The 21,173-nt window shown below is 51.9% G+C and overlaps 1 protein-coding gene across 1 annotated transcript; it reads left to right on the top strand.

The window, feature by feature from the left end:
* The first annotated feature begins 17,330 nt into the window (after nucleotides 1-17,330).
* On the top strand, nucleotides 17,331-19,667 carry CHC_T00005012001 (hypothetical protein). Its single transcript, XM_005716303.1, has one exon. The coding sequence runs from the start codon at nucleotides 17,331-17,333 to the stop codon at nucleotides 19,665-19,667; it is 2,337 nt and encodes a 778-aa protein (XP_005716360.1).
* Nucleotides 19,668-21,173: the final 1,506 nt, after the last annotated feature.

Here is a 21,173-nt window from a genome sequence, read left to right on the forward strand (position 1 = left end):
GCAAATATAAGGAACGTCGCTGCGCGTCGCCTCGCGCCGCGCCCTCGCCACCGAGGCGAGGGCCGGCAAATATAAGGAACGTCGCTGCGCGTCGCCTCGCGCCGCGCCCTCGCCACCGAGGCGAGGGCCGGCAAATATAAGGAACGTCGCTGCGCGTCGCCTCGCGCCGCGCCCTCGCCACCGAGGCGAGGGCCGGCAAATATAAGGAACGTCGCTGCGCGTCGTCTCGCGCCGCGCCCTCGCCACCGAGGCGAGGGCCGGCAAATATAAGGAACGTCGCTGCGCGTCGTCTCGCGCCGCGCCCTCGCCACCGAGGCGAGGGCCGGCAAATATAAGGAACGTCGCTGCGCGTCGTCTCGCGCCGCGCCCTCGCCACCGAGGCGAGGGCCGGCAAATATAAGGAACGTCGCTGTGCCTCGTCTCGCGCCGCGCCCTCGCCACCGAGGCGAGGGCCGGCAAATATAAGGAACGTCGCTGCGCCTCGTCTCGCGCCGCGCCCTCGCCACCGAGGCGAGGGCCGGCAAATATAAGGAACGTCGCTGCGCGTCGTCTCGCGCCGCGCCCTCGCCACCGAGGCGAGGGCCGGCAAACATAAGGAACGTCGCTGTGCCTCGTCTCGCGCCGTGCCCTCGCCATCGGCGGCGAGGGCCGGCAAACATAAGGAACGTCGCTGTGCCTCGTCTCGCGCCGTGCCCTCGCCGCGGACGGCGAGAGGCCCCAAGAAGGACGACTGTCGCGTGCGCCCTCGCCCCGAACGGCGAGGGACGCGCGAGACGAAGACAATGCGCTGTGCTCCGCCCCGGACGATGAAGGGGCGGGACGTGAAGACAGATGTTCGCTGCGCCGCGCGCCCTCGCCCCGAATGGCGAGGGACGTGATAGATAAGAGCGTTCGTTGTGCGCTAGGCCCTCGCCACCGATGGCGAGAGGCCTCAAGGAGAATATGAGTTCGCGCGCGCCCCTGCCCTCGCTACTGGATGGCGAAGAGGGACGAGGGGAACGCGATCTGCCATCGCCCCTTCCTCCTCCGCTTTGAGGAAAGCATGGGCGGGCGTGCTGTGTCACGCCGATGACAAAGGGGAATTAGAAGCAACGAACAGACTCGAAGAAACGCGTCACGATGGAAGCAATGTTTACTGTGTCGTCCTCGACGACGTAAGGGAAGAAGGGCACCGCGCGGTTGACGACCAGACCGCGCGGTCAGCGGCTCGCATTGTTCGAGGGCCCGCGAGACCCCGAAGCGTGTTTATCCGGGGGACAATACCCCGGATGCCGAGGTGTCTCGGTGTCCAGTTCGGCGAGGCTAGGCATGAAGACATGCGGCGTGCCCTCCCCGGACGCCCAGCTTCGGGGAGGGGGAGGACCGGGCTCATAATCAGCGTACGGATCGCGCCTGACGGGAGGGACCAGAGCGTTAGTAGGAGCGCCACCCGACGGCAAGGGTACCGACTGAACCGAACGCAGACGGTCGCGTTCGCGTCGATAGCGCTCGCGTTCGTGCAGGACTCGCTCGTAGACGACCGCCTGGCGTTCGGACGCCTCGCGTATAGCGGCCACCTCCTGGGTCACCCGTTGAAGTTCTGTGGAGCGCGCCGCCAGGTCGTCACGAAGACCGCGCGCTTCGTCACTCCGAGCCAGAAACCAGTCTGCAAGGGTGCCCACCAGCCCGCCTACCGTCCAGGTCCGCTGGCTGGCGACCCCCAAGGCCCGTACTACCTTGGGAACGGTCACCAGCTCCCCTCGGGGGAGCACGAGGTCGCGTACACAGTGCGCCGGCGGCGTGGCCTGCGCCACCTCGTCAAGAGGCGGGACGGGGAGGATGGCCCCTGTAGAGGCAAGGCCCCCTGTCCCGGGGCGACCGACCCCTGACATCGTACGGTAGGGGTTCAGGTTGAGACCAGCGGGGTCCACGCACGCGGCGTCGAGGTCCCGGTAGCGCTTTCGCCGGTCCCGCCGACTCTCGGACCCGACGCCTCCCCTCTTCCCCGTGTTGCCGACAACCAAGGGGACAGGAACGGAGCGAGCGACGAAGGCATCCGACGCCGGTTCGTATGTGACGAAGGAAGCCCGGGCCCCGGTGGTATAGTCCATCCACGGGTGATGGTTCCGCGAGCTGATCTCGCCAGCACGGACCATGAGGCCCACGGCCTGGGCGAACGTCCAGGGGACGTGGGAGGACCCGTGCTCTGTCGAATGGAGGACGGCATCAGGAAGGCCGGACACGACGCGTCCTACGAACGTGACCGTAGAGTCCGCCTGAATGAAGACTCGCTTGTTCATGTGCGCCTCGGCCATGAACGCGCAGCACACGGACCAAGCCCACTCGCGCTCATAATTATACGCGAGCCGCGAGTGGGCTGGGTGCTGCGGGTTGGCACACGCAATCCCGAAATGCTTCAAGACCGGAGGCAGAAGCGGGTGCACTCCGAGCGAGGGAAAGCTCTCCCTCACGTCGACAGGGAGAGCGGGGAAGTCTTCCGGAGACAGGCCGGACGCGAAGGCAGACGTCGTAACAACACGACCGTCCGCCTCGTTCTCCCGCCGATAGGCGGACCAATCGTGGTGGGCGAATCCCACACCGTGGAGACGCATCAAGGAGCACGAAGACTTCTGCAGAGCCACCCGGGGCTTAGTGAACGCATAGGGGCGGGGCGACACGTACAGCCCCGCCACCTCCGGTAACACGAACCGCCGGGGGTCGACCTGTCTTGCGTTAGACAGGAACGATCCCATCCGGTCGACGAAGAGGACCTCCGCGACACTGTACGCGAAGGTACGATCTCCGATCAGCTCGTCCGGCAGCTGGTACCCGGAGCCGCCGCCTTCGCCCATCAACCGGTGTAGAACGGACGACGCCTCCTGCACACCACCGGCTTCGCGAACCTTGAACACGCGGGCTAGGTCGGAACGAAGCCACGTGCAGGAAGAAAGTTCCTCGACGGTTACCCCCGAGCGGCCGCGGCGGCGCCAGGGGTACCGTAGCTCGCTGATGGGGAGCGGTGGGACTTCGAACGACGGTACCCCTAGCCACCGAGTGGCAGAGGGCGACTCCCCCTCCCCATTGACGGTAGAGGGAAGGGGATCACGGGGTGGAGAACCGAAGGACGCGCCATCCATCTTGCGGGCCGCCCCCAACGCGAGGGGAGCGGCCGAGCCGCACCGGGCGGCAGAGAGAGCGGAAGGCGGGATGTCGGCTGCTGGGACGGAAGGGGTAGCCGGGCGAAACGAAAGGACCGGCTTGGATGGCCCCTCACCGGGGGCCACCAGTTCCAAAGACACGGTCGTGGACCGCGAGCGGGACTTCTGGAAACCCGGCGGAGGGAGCGGACCCGCTTGGGCCAGGACGACGCCACCCTCACGCCGTCCGGATGACGCACTTGGGAGTCCGAGCCCGCTCGAAGGCGGGGTCCCGACGGCCACCGCCTCCGCCATAGTTGGCTTCACGACGCCCGGGGGTGACTGCGGGAGAGGAATAGACCGCGGGTCGGCCATGCTGACACGGGCAGTGACGCGAGAGGGGACGACCAAATGGCGCTGTCAAGGACGAAGTGGGACAGTGCGCAAAGGGGGGGGGGAAATTCGTATACCAGGTCGGATCTGCTCGGGGTTCAGGGAGTGGGACGGACAGGTTCTGCAAGCCTCAGGAGTGAACGCGGACGTTCACTCTTGACGGGGGGGTGATGTGGTATAACCCCAAACGCAAATTAGATTAGGATTGGATCAGGGACAGTAAGGCAACGAGCCTTACAGCCATGCGCGCACACACGTGTCCTCCACGTGTACGGGACGCGTGCTACACGTGGACTGTCAGCCCCGCCGGCTGACAGCGCTACAGTGTCGGTAGACCGGCACTACAGTAGAGTTATGATAGACTACGATGTACATTAAATATGAGCGGACCGCCGGCGGTGGAGGACGACAAGCACGGACTTGTCAAGGATCCTCCACCTTGGTCCGCCCGCTTACTTTTAGGTACTTCCGTCCGTTTTACCTAGGAGTAGCACCGCGCGCGGGTTGAGGACGCGCGTAGCACGCCCACGAGCCGGCTCCGCCTCCGCCCGTCGGTACTGGATCGTCACCCAGTACCGCTCCGGGGCGTCGAGGCGTAGAACCGCTTGCGCGTGCGCGCGTCCTCCCCGATCCCGCTCTACCACCGCTACCTCGAGCCCGTGCTCGGTACCGTGGGTGGGCCGTGCTTCTGTCTTCCCGCCGATCGGGGTCTTTCCGAACTGTCAGTACTCACCCCCCTCGTCGTTGGGGGTGATTATACTACACAACCATGGCAAACCACTTGAAACCCCCAAAACAACGTAATTATGGCATATACAGGCCATTTAAAGTACATCACAAGGCCAATGACGCACACGTGGACAACACTCGACCAATAGATTTGCAGCATTAGACCTGAGGGCCAATAGAATTGCAGTATTTCCTGTGTAGTCTATAGTGCTACGGGCCAAGGTTCCACTTGGCAAAACTATGCAAATTTGCATGACCCTCCGAGAGGCCACTTTCGTCCCCGGAACCCCAAAATCTGGGATTTTACACGTGTCATGTCGTGATATGGGTAAGAGCGCCCGGACCGTGCAGTCATGTACACGTGTCACTCGATTTTGACCTTTTCAGATAACAGCATGTGGTCGCACATTTCAATACTGACTGTGTTGCTAACTCCAATGTCTGGCATGAACGACCAAGCTGAGAAACGCACATCCGCTATATCAGTTTCTCAGATTTCTGGAGATCCAGGACAGCATAATCGCCACTCAGCTCACCCTGCTGCAGCGAATGATCGAATCAGACAACACCAGGGCCCGGGTGAAGGAGACCTTAATCATCATGCGATCGTATTAGGCGAGCGTGCGAGCCAAAAAGGCAACAAAAAGAATGCTGGAATGGCTTCAATCTGCAGTTTCATACATGATTCTGCCCCTCGAAAGAGAACCCTGAAGGACGTAATCGAGATTGCATCCATTTGCGTTGAGAAAGGCACTTTGACCGGTCCAGATCTTACTCATGAAGAATATCTTCTCGAATGTGCCAGAGAGCTAGCGACTATTGCAGCACTGAAACCTTTTGGAGCTCTTTTGGTGCTGAAACTTACTGACGCCTGTGAGATTGAGCCATTGTGGAAATACTTCGATGAACACAAGCAACTCAGAGTCTTTTCTGCGACTGACTTACTCAATCAGGAGTCTTGTGCTCTTCAAAGATGCATGATCGATCCGAATGTGGTGGAAATGATTGTCTCTTCGTCCTACTCGAGCGTCTTCTCGAACGTCACTTCAGCCATGGACCCGCACGCACGGAAGACCCTCGTACTGTGGGGTTTTCAGTTGACTGGATTTATAGGGACTGTCTCTGGATGGATTGGTGAAGGGCCAAGTGACATACATAAGTTGCACGATATTCTTCGAAGATACCTTTGCCCATCTTGGAACTCTGAATTCATGAGTGCACAAGATGATACAGTATTCTCAGTGGCAAGCACATGCGTTGGGTGGAACGTAGTGAAGATTGCCACTGTGAAACTCCTCCAAGAAATGAGTAACAGTTGCACATATCTGATCATAGCCCTGACATTGAAATCTTTTTTACTGACGTTCATTTCAGAGTCGGTCTGCGGGTTTCTCGGATGGGTTTACAGCATAGGAGAGTGCAGAAATGCGGCGACGTTTTTCTAACTCATCTCACTTATCGGTGAGAATGCCATCAAGAAATCATACGTGGAGATGAAGCTTCCAGACGGCGTTCCTGTGGAAAGCACAAAGTTGTTTGAAGACATTCTTCGAAGGCACCTGAAACAAATCGATGAAGAAAGACCTACTGGTGCACAAACAACCATCGATGACTTCGTTCCTGGTACAGAGCGTAGTGGCAAACCAAAACGTGCTCGAAGGGATCCTGGTCGCAGGGCTGAAGATCAACGTGAGGCAAAGCGTACACGTTTGTATGTAAAATGCAGGTTGGAGATAAAGCGATGAAACCTGAATCACCAGAAATTGTACCATCAAGCTCTGACGAAGTACCGGGAACACCACCCCACAACCCCTTCCAATCGACGCAAAGCATAGAGAAATGCGGCGCGAGTTGAACAGGCAAAGTTACACACATCAATATTCCGCTATGGTCTCAGCGGAAAAAGCAGGAACTTTGAAACGCTTGGCAAGAAAAACGCTGAGGTTTCCCATTCTTCAAAGTGAGTCCAGGCGAGGTGTCCCACGTTTCCGGAGTAATTTCTCTCAGTCGCGCTCCATGCCAGATTTACCATCACCACAAATTCGAAACCATTCACAAGTTATTGATGGCGAGATGGGAAAAGAAAAAGAAAAGCTTGCGGAAATCTCGGAAAGAATTGTGGTTTTGCCGTTAGTTGGGTTTCAAGATCCTGTCGAAGTAGAAACGCAGACGACTGCACTGCGGCAGTTGAACAGGGACGTGGAGGTACTCAATGCTGAAATAGTTTCATGGAATATTGATAGGGATTGGACGAAGGTCCAAGCAAAATATACTGGAAGGAAACCATTTCTTGTATGAATAGTTCAGTGAATTGAAAAGGCACAAGATCTATGAAGATGTCACGAACGGCGATGGGGTCGTATTTTATTCCAGTCATTGGAAAAGAATCATGACGATGGAGATACGTGGCCAGATGAGCTATGCGTTTTTTCAAAAGTGGCCCATGGCTTTGAAGAACAAGCACGAATTCAGGACTATTCTCCACGGTTCCATTTATAGCTCACCATTCACACATTTCAGAATCGGGAAAATGAGCAAATCTTCCCTGCTGGTGAACTTTAAATGCGAGAGCATCGATGTAAGGGTCAACAGAAAGATAGTCCGTGACATTTCCGGAGGCACAATTGCGATTGGACACTTGAAAAGCGAAAATGGTTGGAGCTCCGGCTTGATGTTTATGATGATTCGAGCGGTCTTTGCACATGAAAACGACTACGATGAGATAAGTCTTGATGAAACAATTGACAAGATTGTGGTTCAAGCTGCAATACACCACAAATTGGGAGAGGAATTCCATGTCAGACCGGGAGACTACCTGCACGTGCAACCTTTTTATAGTTATTCGCCTGTGGTAAAGGCCTTTGTGGCGTCCCACAACGCGTACACGTTACCCAGCCATGTTCAGGACATTTTATTCGGCCCAAGCGCTCCTCAGCTCCGCCCAGAACATTGCAAACTTCGGCCAAATCATGATGTTAGTGCTCTTTTCGACAAGGTCGACCTGGGTTGCCTCGCATATTACCTCTCTCTCTTCAATAGTCAGAGGATTGATAGGAATCAATTCGAAGCGTTAGTGATCGCACTAAGTCAGATATAATAGGCCGCTCCAACTTCTTCTAGTGTTTCAATGATCCAGGGACCGCCGGGGACGGGAAAGACAGCTTCAATCATCAGCATATTTGGGGCCCTTGTTCACCACAGCGAGTATGGTCCTATCGGTAAGATGGAAAGACACAACTTCCTGAAACAGAACGATGGGGTTCTCCGATGTTCTAAGAAGAATGGGGCAGTAAAGATCTCGTGATCGCAGGGTCGAACCAAGCCGTCGACAACGTAATGCGAGCCCTTGAAGCTGGAATTTTAGATTTGGAGGGGACTAAGATGATCATACATGCCGTTCGAGTCGCAAGATCGAACTCTGATTTAAAGGATTGGAAGAGGCATGCCTTGAAGGAAAAAGCCCTTGTGTTTGACAACGAGTTACTTCACAAGGCATCTGATGAAGCATTGTCTCCCAGAAAAAACCCTCGAGTCGTGCAAGAAGGGCTCTAGCAGACCAATGCATCGTTTTGTTGACAACAAACGTCCTCTCCGGAGGCCAAGCATTTCGTAGTCTTAAGCAAGAAATTGATTTCGTCATAAATAACGAAGTATCCACCCTCCTTGGAGCTGAAACCCTCATTCCAATGTGCGTGGCAAGAAAACAGAGCAGATTGTCTCGTCTCCATTATGTGGATATTGGGGATTTTAAGCAGTTTTCTGCGATGTCTCCAACAGAAGAGCACATACGAACTCAGTGCGTATCGATGCCGTTCGATTATAGAAAGCAGATTCGTTCGCGATTCGAAAGATTGTACAAAGGCCATCGCATGTCAGTGCATTGTTAATGACCCAATATAGAATGCATTCTGTAATTTCCTTCTGCATAGCAAGTTTTTCTATCGGTCCATGATCGGAGACGGGCATTCTGTGAAAGCGTTCATGACAAACAACAACCAGAGAAGGGCAAATGGCACTGGGTACTATCCATTGACATTGTTAGACACTTTCTCCTCTGCGAGCAGAAGGGAAGGCAACAAGGGAAACGGAGTTATTTCCAACACCTTCCAGGCTAAGCAAGTTGAGAGTGTTATAAGAGAGATAGAAAATGAGATCTGTCGTGTTCCTAGCAATGGGAATACAGGACTTAAGGGGAGAATTGCTGTACTTGCCCCGCACCACGCCCAAGTTGCAGTCACCAGGGACACATTGCGACCTGAGAAGATTAAAAACATGGGTCTCATCGTGGATACAGTCGACTACATGCAAGGTGCAGAAAAGGATATCGTGATTTTCTCATGTACCAGGAGCAATTATCATGGCAGTTTTGGGTTTGTAGCGAATATCAAGCGCTTGAATGTGGCTTTGAGTCGTGCGAAGACCCTACTTGTCATCATCGGAGACGCGGAACATCTCTTTCAGGTTCCAGCTTTCAAGTTTTTCATCAAATGGTGTAGAGACGGGAAAGATGGTTCTGGTTATGTGATGGTCACTCCCGACAAAGGAGACGCAATAGCCAAACCGCCGACTAGAGGTGGTTCAATGATTTTTTTCCGCCGGAAAAGTGGATACAGTCTCCGCCCCGCCAAGATTCCGGGCTGGATAGGGAAAGGCGATAAAGATGGGGGTGAGATTTGATAAACTGAACCTGTGGCATATGAAATAAAATGCATACACTGTAGGAACATGAGAGATTCGTTAGTCTCGAGGACGCCGCACGCTTCGCTTTGATGCCACTATTAGGGTAGTGATCAATCTCTTGATGGTGGAGGGGTTGGGATAACCAGAATTACCTGCAGCATCTCATTTTCCACGGCGGGCAGAAAAGTAGTATCTCACCCATAATTCCTGTGCCAAACTGAACTAGCCAAAGTTTATCGAAAATTAGAACTTTTTGAAAGCTCTGTCCACGAGACTCTCCACGAGAGGCACATCTGCCCTATCCGTGGCTGAGTTCACTCGGCCCTATTCAACCTCGCTTACCTTTCCCCACGAGTGTGCCTTAGTTCTTGCGTGCGTGCGGGCCTCAAGGCATTCAAACTCTTCTACTGTTTGTGTGCGAGTGTGCGAACTTGAACTTTGTATTCGAAGCATATCGATTTGCACCTTATCAGACGATCATTGAAGTATTTCAATTTTTGATCATGTCTGTGGGACAGCTGAACACGAACTACCATCCTCTTTACCGAAATGCAGATACATGACCAGCAAAACCATCTCTTCTGTTCACAATGCATTCAGAGACCAGCATATTACCACTGCGCATGAGAAGACTCTCGATATTAAGTTTTCTTTCACAAGGAAATGGCTCGCAGCACACAGGATATTGACCCGTTAGAGGTTAAGTTTTCACTTCGCAGGGTTTTCTCTCCACCATTGGCCGAGATAAAAAGAGCCGTCATAAAGTCTTTGCAGTACGTGTGATTGCAGTCATAGGCTTGAAATAGATCAAGTCGCGAGGATTCGTTTGAGTTGGTGGAAAACCGGCGTCATTCTCATGTATTTTTGGGAAAAACGAGGAAGACAAACAGAACATTCATGACCTGGATATGTAACAGGTTTTGTAGCCATTTAATCACGAGGAAAGAAATCTTGCGAACATTTACGATGTCTGGCAGTCAACCAGAACGAGAGATCATGTGAATGTTGTGAGACTCTCCCGAAAACATTTCATGCAATACTCTTGCGCTGTTATGAATATTTTGCTCTAATGTTTCTTTGACGATGAGAACAGCTTCTTTGCTATTCCAGGTTGATTTAAATAAAGCAGAAACTTGATTAGATATAATTTTGGCACTTGCTTGTGCGGAATGTTGTGGCACAGGTTGCGTCATCATCATGTGATGACACATACTCAGATTCATTGTAGTCCATGGATCCCAGGGATTTTGGTGCACTGCGATGGTCTCGCACGTAATGCATAGTAGAAGATGGAGCTGCAGAGGGGGAAAGAGAGGATGGGAGATAATAATTGACAGCAAGAATCGCTAGCAGGACTTGAGGTACAGGGAGGGGAACGCATCATGCTACAATGTGTGCATAGGCCGCATAATGGACAAGAATGAGTGCCTTTCAATGAGGATCAAGTAATCACTGCGCGTGGTGTGACTATTGGTCACTTATTTCTCCACATACATCACTAATGGCGACTAGTGAGCTTTTGTGTGTCAAATATCTGCTGAAGTTTGGTAATATGGAGACAAGTTGTCAAATAAACGGGAGATATGAACGATGCAGTGAAGAAAGCTGATCTTTTCTATTGGTACACCGGAATTCCGCTGTTCCACTGCATCAGACGAAAACCCTCAAAATTGCCCAATTATCATTGAAATATTTGAGGTAGGCTTCGGACCGGCTGGTGTAATTGAGCGACCCGTGGTCGCCTGGACAACAGCTCTGGACCAATGGTCCCCATTCGGGCTGCATTGCATTGCTTTGGTAGAAGGGACCAGTTCAGTCCATTCTGCCTTAAACGGTCCCCAAGGGTTTAAATCCACCAATCTTACAGTTCAATACAGCCAACCAGAAGCTCTGTATTGTGGGTCACTTTCATCACGTATGCGTGACATTGACTCCACCTTGAGGGTAGAGTGCTGGCGATGACGCGGCTGTCTCCCTTCAAGGATGCCGGAGGTACTCCTGATACTACAAATCCTTCATGCCAACGCAAATTCGTGAAACCGCATAATAGTTGGTGGATCACCACACCTTGGAGTACGTATGATACTTTACTACTTGGCCTCCAACGGCGCGAACGTGCCCTAACCCACCTTCTCCTGATATCCTGTGTACCGTATGTTGCAGTATTGACGCCTATGGTCGGTGTGGTACTGTGACACAGTACCTTGTGGGAAGTGTCAGCTGTCCCTCTCTTGCATTTGACATTATTTGATGCACCATGATGGTGCATGCATTCTAGAAGAGAGGAACTGTCTAGCGATTTCTGTAGTTTTCCGGTAGTCAAATCCCTACATAAAGCCTCAAAGCCCTGAGGTTTAAAAGAATAAAGAGGCATCGATCCCAAGACCTCCACGGGTTGTGGAGTGCTGGCAATAGTGATCACTAAGCCTCCTTAGGTTACGATCATGAGTTTGAAAAACCATTCTACTGTCGGGCCGCCGGTTTTTATTCCGGAGCGACATCCCGAACTAACACAACTTGGACGAAAGACGATTCACATTTTTTGCGGGAGAGGGAGCGCTATCTTCTACCCGTTTCAGAGGCAGAGTCACAAGGAAGTGATTTTAAACCGGTTTCGTTGGTCTCTTCTGTCGATTTCGATTTGCTTGAATCACTTATTGACTTAGAAACTTTCCCCGGCGTCACTACGCGGGCTGAATTGAAGGACGAAACCCTTGAGAGATGGTTAATTGCTCAAGACAACTACACGCTTGATAGTTTTACAGTCGATGAGCTTGATTCTCTCGTGCGCAAGTCAGTGCGTATTAAAACTGCTGAAACTGATCCAAAGTTACGAATAATTTCCCTCTTCACTGACTACAATACTTTCTTGCGTAGCAAGAAATTGGATAATATCAAGACGGACAACCCCAAGGCAGCTGTTCGCCATATCTGCAGTTTGCTGCGACCCCGACGCTCCGGAGGAAAATTGAAAACGACCTGGCTTTGCACAAGTCGTCTTTAAAGAAAGAGTGGAAAGGTTTTTACAAATATGTGGTTGATATGGCAGTGGCTTGTGAACAATTTGTCCCATGCAATGAAAGAGAGTATCCTTCATCTGCTTACAACCGTTCTGACTACGATAAAAACGGAAACGAGTATAACAAGGGCAGACAAGGGCCACAGAGACATACTGATCGCCGCGTACAACGGGGAAAAACTTCCAACGGGACATCTGTTGTGCCGAGCGACTTTCCTCACCCTGAATCGCGGTTTTCGTTTCGTAACGTTACGAGTGGCATAAACACGGATCCACATTCCCCAACTAACCCCCAGAAAAAACTCCCGCCGTCGTGTTTGAACACAAATACGTGTGCAGGCGAGAGACATTTTATCAACAAATGCCCGAAGTCGTCGCCAGAAACCAAGAAGCGCCTTTTGGAGCAAAATTTACGAAACAAGCCCAAATCATCAGGTGCCTTGAAACAGCTCACTGTCTCTGGTACGATTACACCAGAACAGAATCATACCCTTGCTGAGCGCCGCGACGGTCGTATCAAAGCCAAGTTGGCCGATACCATACCCGTCATTATCAATGGTGATTATGGCTCCGACTATGCTGCATTATCGGAGACACACCTCAACAAATTGGCCCTCTCGGATGTTTTTGTTTCGGTCTTGCCCTTGGCAACCCCTATCATCATGGAACTACCTGTCAAAGGCGGAGATCAGCCGATTGTAATCACGGCGGAACAGAAGGCTCGTATTTCAACTACCCTTCAGACATTGGAGGGACCCTTCAGACTACGCAATGTGGAATATATGGTGTTTAAGGAGCCTATGGACGAGGTTTTGCTGTCGAGGCCACTTCTACAGTCCCTTGGATTTAATATCGATGATCACTTGGTACATGTTCGCCGTCAGTACAATGATGTGGATTGCTCGCATATTTCCTTTCACGCCGACGCGAATATGGCAGCAGCATCAGACCAACATGCCGGAGCTCTGTCTCGCTTAGTTTCTAAAGAGGTCACTACACAAGCAACCTTCCTGGCTGACAGCGAGGACGAAAGTGCTGTGGCGCCTGCCAAAACAAAAAATGAACAGGAGACACCCGAGCTGGACATAATTGATGCAGGCGACTACGCTCAACAGAATGTAACCCCACATCTGGACCGCATGTTGACCGAAGCCATCGACAACGGCCTATCTTCCACCCATGCCGAAACTTGGAAAGGTATGCTCCAACAATACGTCGACGTGTTCCGTGGCAAACTTGGTTCCGATCCACCCGTCGATGTGCCACCAATGAACATCCGCCTCAAACCTGACGCAGAGCCCGTGCGTGTGAAACTACGACGATATGCGCCACCCCAAGCAGCCTTTCTTTGCCACAAAGTTGCTGAATTGGAACGATTGGGGCTTGTCCGACGTAACAGTGAGAGCTCGTGGGCATGCGCCCCTCTCATTGTACCCAAGCACGGACCGGAACAATTCCGATTCACTACAGATTTGCGACCTGTCAACAAAGTTACCCTGGCACATGCCTGGCCCATGCCCGACCTTGAAACAGTGATCTCTGGATTAGCCGGGAAGACATGTTTTGCTGCCATCGATTTGTGTCAAGGATACTGGCAACTGCCTCTCGCTGCGAAATCGCAGGAGTGCCAAAGTTTCATCACGCCTGATGGCGTATACACCCCTACTCGTGTCATGCATGGGCAGAGAAACACTGTGGCTTATTGTCAAAGTTCAGTACAACTGATCTGCCATGATATCTCGGACAAGCTACTTCTTTGGCTCGACGACATGCTTTTTCACGCCAAAGACGCAACTGAACTTTTGGATACTCTCAAAAAGTTTTTCCAGCTCTGTCAGAGTCGAAGACTCAAGCTACATACGTCCAAATGCAAACTTTTCCTGCGAGAAGTTAAGTGGTGTGGACGGTTAATCAGCGACACAGGGGTACGCATGGACCCTGCTCGCCTACAGGCTTTGCTAGACATGCCCATCCACAAAAAGGTGATGAGCTGCAACAATTCGCCTGTGCCGCTAACTGGATGCGCGCGGGTATTCCAGAGTTCACGACCTTGATGGCCCCTTCAATTGCACTTTTGGAAAACGTTTATAACAAGGCAGGTGGTCGGACGAAGCGGCATGCCTCTAAGATCAAGCTGGGAGACGTCGGATGGGCTGAGGTACATTCCCGAGCTTTTAGCAACGCCAAGGACGCTCTTGCGCATTCCGTCACTCTCGCTCACCCAGACGCTTCGAAACTGTTATGTTTATTCACCGATGCCAGCGACAAGCATTGGTCCGGTGTACTAACGCAGATCGCGCCGTGCGAGTTGGACCTACCGGTGGCAGAACAAAAACACTCTCCGCTCGCTTTCCTTTCTGGTTCTTTTAAAGACGCCAGCTCGCGCTGGTCTACACCCGAAAAGAAAGCGGCAGCAATCATTTTTAGCGTCGAGCGCCTCGACTACCTCCTCATGCGCCCACAAGGTTTTCATCTGTTCACTGATCACAGCAATCTTGTTTTCATGTTCGACCCCGAATACTGTGCAGCACGGATGACAAAAGCCAACTTGGGCAAGATACAACGTTGGGGTATGACTCTAGCTAATTTCAGCTACACCATCATACATATATCCGGAGAAGACAACTGCTGGGCTGATCTTTTGTCACGCTGGGGATCGAAGCCAGAAAACACTCGTAACCAAGCGGTGGAAGTCCAACATCTGCGCATTGCTGCACTCTTCCAAGCTCCCTTTGCCCCCGATTACGACCCAGATTTCACATGGCCGTCCACGGCCGACATTTTTGCCGCACAACAGGCAATTACGGATGAAGACAAATCCGATTTTAGTTTGACCTTGAGTGGTGGTTTACTTAAGACTCGAGACGGTTCCATCTTCATTTCGGCTACCTGCACCCATTTACAACTGCGTATCTGCGTCATTGGTCACTGCGGTCGTGCTGGTCATCGGGCGTTTGAAAGTACACACAGTTCTATCAAAGAACATTATTTTTGGAACACCATGTATGCGGACATCTCATCCTTCTGTCGTTCGTGTCTGCATTGTGTCGCGATAGTCGCAGGGAAACGTGTCCCTCGCCCGTATGGCCATGCACTTCATTCCGATAAGCCCAACGAGATCATTCATTTTGACTTCTTGTATATGGGGGACAGTGTGACTGCGCACAAATACGCTTTAATCATCAAGGATGACGCCTCGATGTATACGTCGTTACAACTCGCTACAAAACCAGACGCTGAGTCAGCTGTCAACGCTCTGCTTAACTGGTTTGCAGCCTTCGGTGTCTCGCCAGTATGGATCTCTGATAGAGGTAGCCATTTCAAAACTATCCTTATGGATAAGGTTAATCGCGCGCTTCATGCCCACCATCACTTTACCACACCCAACACACCTCAAGCAAATGGAACAGTAGAAAGAGTTTCCCGCGAAGTCCTTCGAACTTGCCGTGCCCTTCTTTCAGAATTCCGTATGCAAGAAAAAGAATGGCCGTACATTTTTCCGATCATTCAATCCGTTTTGAACCACGCGAAGGTGGCGAGTCTTGGTCACCGTGCGCCTATTACAGTGTTCTCTGGTTTACCACCGGACAACCCTCTCAGCCTTATCGTTCCCCCAACACACTCAAAGCCCAAGTCTCTCGATTCAATCAAGCTTTTACGGTGCATACGTACTGACGCTCTTCTTGAATCGTTGGAATCCTTGCATCAAGACGTGGCCGCCCGAAGGACCAAACGCAGAGAGGCCTCCATCAACGCACACAATCGAAAGACCAATGTGCAACACGCAAACTTCTCTGTTGGCGACTTCGTCTTAGTGGCCAAGCGCATAGCACAAGATGGAAGAAAGCTTCAACTCCAGTGGTTAGGACCGCAAAAAATTATCCTTGCTGTATCTGAATGGGTCTATGAGTGCCAGGATTTGGTCAATGAAAGGATCGCGCTTGTCCATGCCAATAGATTGAAGTTCTACGCCGATTCACAACTTAATGTGACTCAGGAATTACTCGATACTATCGACCATAATGACATTCACTACAATGTCGCACTCAAGCTCTTGGATCTGCGCTACAATTTCAGGGAGAAGAGATACGAGGTTCGCATTAAATGGAAAGGATTCGCACACGAGGAACCTAATTGGGACTCTCTGCAGTGCATGCATGAAGATATCCCAGATATGGTGGAACAATTTCTAAAGACCTTTGCGCACAAAGCTAAGGTTCAGCGAGCCCGAAACTCCTTACAGAGTCTTTGAGAGGGAGGACTGTGGTACTGTGACACAGTACCTTGTGGGAAGTGTCAGCTGTCCCTCTCTTGCATTTGACATTATTTGATGCACCATGATGGTGCATGCATTCTAGAAGAGAGGAACTGTCTAGCGATTTCTGTAGTTTTCCGGTAGTCAAATCCCTACATAAAGCCTCAAAGCCCTGAGGTTCAAAAGAATAAAGAGGCATCGATCCCAAGACCTCCATGGGTTGTGGAGTGCTGGCAATATCGTTCTCGGCATCGCTTCTCCGACCTCCCGGCACAAAGTTGTACGGTAAACGTTTACATCTAGAACCACCCATCTACCAGACAACTTCAAGAACTCGACTAATGTTTCAAAAGTACGCAATACATCCGTCCTTGCCACATCTTGTGTTTAGATGGTTTTGACCCCCTGCGAGGTAAAATAACCAATATGAGGCTACCCTTTAACTTGTATTTTCTGGACTTGTGCTCACTCGATACGAGGAAGAAAGAAATACCCCTGCCACCGTCCTAAATTCTGCTATGCAGAAGGATAGACTTTAGTGAGAACAGCATGCCCTTTCCCGTCGTTTCCGAAATGCCTGGCAAAGAAGCTTTTCTGAGCAACCTTGAAACGTTGCGTTTTGAAATCTTTGAAACCAAAAAAAACGTTTAAAACCCCTGCAGTCGACTTCCTGTGCAGGAAACTGCCTTACATTCGTTGTCTTTCAGTGGATTCGAGACTGCTATCCCGATGTTCGGCAAGATGGTATCGCCGAGGTCAAGTAAACTTTACGTTAAAGAAATGGTGTCCAACATGCATTTATAAATTCGTGGTTTTTTGTATATATATTTGCAAAAAGAGTTAGCCTCATACACATGAAGCAAATCGCTTGCCCCCTGGCCCCTAGATCCACGTGTAGTCGTAACATGTGTACACGTGTGAAATGCTTCCCAAATTTCTACGTTCTTGTAGTCGACCGGGTTCAACTTTCATCGCCGTCGCCGCTAAGGTGCGAGGAGATAGGGGAACGATGAACCCGGACCCCGCCGTAGGAGGCCCGGGTCACACTTTAATATGAGTGTGATTTAGGGCTACTCTGTGGTGCCCTTACAGCCGCAGCATAAGCCACCCTACTTTTCTTTTTCACGAAATCTTCATTATGGGCAGCAAGCGCCGCAACTCTAGTCAAGGAAACATCCGAAAGCGTCCCCGCACAGCCCGCAAGCAAACCCTCGTCCGTGTCGCAGAGCACAAACAAGCCGCCGTCGAGAAGCTCCACCGCCGCCTCGAGCATGCAGAGGCGCGCCATCTGCACCGCACCCGCGCGGCATTGGGAATAAAGAGCAGAGAGGTCGTCGCACGCGGTGAGAAAAAGGTCGATTTTGAAGAGGACGATGAGGAAGGGGGGTGGAGAGGAAAGTACTTGGAGAGATGCGCGAGGGGATACGTTGCCCTCGTCGACGACCTCGCCCACCCGCTCTTTGCCGAAACGCGCTCGGATAGGCAGGTGAGTGGCGTTCGGCCGGGCGCGGTGAAGCAGCGCCATGCGAAGCGTGCGGAGGACGTGCGCCCTTCAACCTCCAGCTCACTGCCCGTTGACGAACGCGCCGTAGCGGAGGCCGAAAGCGCGCCGACCTTGTCGCTCCAGCAGGAGAACCTCGCCGCCGCCGCGCGCGAAAACTCCCACTTCGGGCTCGAGGCTCCGCCACCTGAACTTAGCGCCGGCGAAAAGCTCACACCGATCGGGCTCTTCCCCCTCGTTGGTCGCGTGTCCGCCGCGGCGGCCCCCTCGCGCCGCGCCGCGCTGGAGACGCTTCTCACGACGGGGCTTGCCGCTGTTTCCGAGCGCGCGCTGGGGATGCAGCCCTCGGTCTATGCGAAGTGGGACGCGGCTGGGATGGGAGGAGCTCGTCTGCAAGAGTTGGAGCGCGCATTTGTGGCTTCCATGCGAGAGTACATGGATGTGTTTTTGTGTCGACGGCTTGACGATCGGCAAGAAGACATCGTGCGGAAGCTCTATGTCGTGCATTGTGTGACGCATGTTCTAAGGGCAAGGGCTAGGGTCTTCCGGAATGACGCCGCCGTGAAGAAGGAGCCCGAGGCGATCGATCGTGCCAAGGATCAGGGTTTTAGTCTCGCAAGGGTGCTCATACTGTTGCCGATGAAGAATATCGCATATGAGGTAGTGAAGACGATTGTGGCGCTCGCGGTGGAACTGGGGCCGAATGTGCAGAACCGCGAGCGATTCGAAGCGGAGTTTGCACCGGAGGATGAGGGGGAGATTAAGTTGGAGGAGGAAGGCGATATTCTCGATGCGGGGAGAGGATTAGCGAAGAGAAGAAGGAAACCAGCTGATCATCGCCGACTCTTTAGGGGGAATACCGAAGATGACTTTAAGCTTGGTATTTCTTTTTCCAGGAAGTCCATCAAGCTGTACGCGGACTTCAACGCTAGCGATATTATCATCGCGTCACCGTTGGGACTGAGGAGGGGCATTGCTGAAAAGGTGAATGGGAAGACGGCGCACGACCGGCTCTCGAAGAAGAAGGAAGAGAACGAAGATACAGAATGGAAGACAGGGTTTGAGGCGGCGCGTCAGGAACCAAAGCAGGATGACGCAGATGAGGGTTTTCTCAGTTCTGTCGAGATATGCGTCGTCGATGGAGCGGATGTGCTTTCAATGCAAAAGTGGGACACCCTACGCAATGCCGTCGACATGGTCAACAAAATGCCATCGAATACGATGGATACAGACTTTTCACGTGTGCGAGCGTGGTGTCTAGATGGGCTGATGCAGCGGTTTAGGCAAACCATCATGCTTTCGCGGTACCGCAAGTCAGAGTTTGTTTCGTTGATGCGTGGCTGTTCCAACCACGTTGGAAGAGTGCAGCTGGTTGAACCTCCCGAAGTTCTTGGTTCTATGGTCAACGTAATCGTGAGCATGCGCCAAACGTTTTTCAAGGTACCGAACGTTGAGTCGCCGGCTTTTCGGGCGGACAAACGGTTTTCGTTCTTCTGTGCCAACACTTTGCCAGTAGTGCGGTGCCTGCTGGATGCGCAGGTTTTGCTCATAATACCAGATTATTTCGACTATGTCCGCGTACGCAACAAGCTGGTCGAAATCGCAGACGAGGACGAGAACTTTCGTTTTGCGAGCATGTGCGAATACTCCAAGGGGTCGGACATATCTCGAGCGCGCGGCAAGCTGCACGATCGAAGCGCTGGGCTCGTGGTTATGACGGAGCGATTCCACTTTTTTTGGAGGCACTGGCTGCGCGGGGCGGACACGGTCGTGTGGTATGGCCTCCCGGAAAATGAGCACTACTACCCTGAGATCGTCAACATGACAGGGGAGGCAGCAGACAGCGGTAGGCAAGTGCAGACGTTTGCCCTCTACGATGAATTTGATATGTTCAAGCTGGAGAGGGTTGTTGGAAGGAAGCGTTGTAAGAAAATGATAGCCAAAGACTCCAAGTCAACATTTTTGTTTGTATAAAGCTGCATTTCTAGAAGAAACGGTACGTCCATGTAAAGGGACGAGAGCAAAGACGCACCGTTTGATGAAGTCTCAGTTTACTTTGCAATTTTGAAGGGCACTTTGCATTTTCTGTCGAAGGCACTTTTTTTTTCGCACGGGCGAGGTCGCGGTGATGCGCATGTTGAGATTCTGTAACACACAGATACCACTGTTGATCGTACAGCGTCCCTGTTCCTAGCGTGGGAGATACAAATTGCCGCAGATGAGGTCAAATAGCGTCGCGTGAGGCTACGTTTCACTTAATCTTTCTGGACTTGTTCTTACTCGATATGAGGAGGAGAAATTCAAGACAGCAGACTTGACTTCCACGCTGCGCAAGAAAATCGAAGCGGGAACTGCGTGTCCTTTCTGATAATTGTTATTCAGGCCTGGCGACGAAAACATTTCTGAGCAACCCATAAACCCTTCTTGATTCACCTCGTCGAAACCAAACTGTTTATGTAAAAAGGTGCTCAAGGAATGGTGTCCAACTTCATGACCCTCTGGATGACAGCGGTACATGTAGCAAGACCATTGGAGCAGCACAGAAGGGCGAACATTGCCGGAACCGCTCTCTGAATTGAGCACTGCTTCAAAGAGCGGTGTCCGTCATCACGTGCGGTGCCTCGGGAATGCGTTCACCAAGTACTGCAACTGCTGTTTACAGAGGTTGCAGTCCTTACATAAGGACAGCGCATGCAATAATACTGTATATTATACAGTATCGCAAAAGCAGATACAGTAACGAACTTAATTTCAGTTAAAATATTTGCGGTTTCTGGAACCTCTTAATTGTCTGTCACGTGACAATCCAGAGCATTCTCAACGGCCAGTAGTCTGCAAAGGAATTTTTGACCGCCAAAACAAACTCCTGTGCAACATATGCAGTAGTACAAGTAGTTGTCTGTCAGGAGACAATCTGGCGTAAGCTCAAACCCAGAAGTCTGCAGAAGAAGAAGTTTGACCGCCAATACAAACTCCTGTGCAAGCATATGCAGTAGTGGTGGAATAGCATCAATTCAGAATGTAGGGCCCGTTCTCTCTTTCAAGTGAGAAGAATAATAGCGCAGGGTGGAAGAGCGTGGATTGGGCAGGAGGGCGTGTCATCTCCGCTTGGCCTAGACATGTTTATCAACAGGGGCTTCCTGTATGTGCATTGTTTCTATTATGTAGAGGTATGTAACTAGGTCTGTAGTTAGTATGCTTGGATAGACACCCAGAACTAGATCTATTCTGCCACTTTGGTCATCTGCGCAACCCATTTTGCATTAGTTCACGTCCGGATTGATGCCAAACCCATAGTCATAGAAGAACCCCAGGCCATTATTGACATGAAGTCCAAGCCCAAGCTCTTCTGGTTCAAAGACGCCCGAAACCGACAAGCTGAACCCTTCCTTTGCGTACTGGCGCACGGCAGTCGGGCCGGGTCCATCGAGAAGCGTTTCGCCCTTGGGGTCGGTGTAAAAGTAGCCGCTGACGGGTTCC

Source organism: Chondrus crispus, genomic scaffold (genome assembly GCF_000350225.1).
Source record: "Chondrus crispus Stackhouse genomic scaffold, scaffold_262, whole genome shotgun sequence".
NCBI classification, from domain to species: domain Eukaryota; phylum Rhodophyta; class Florideophyceae; order Gigartinales; family Gigartinaceae; genus Chondrus; species Chondrus crispus.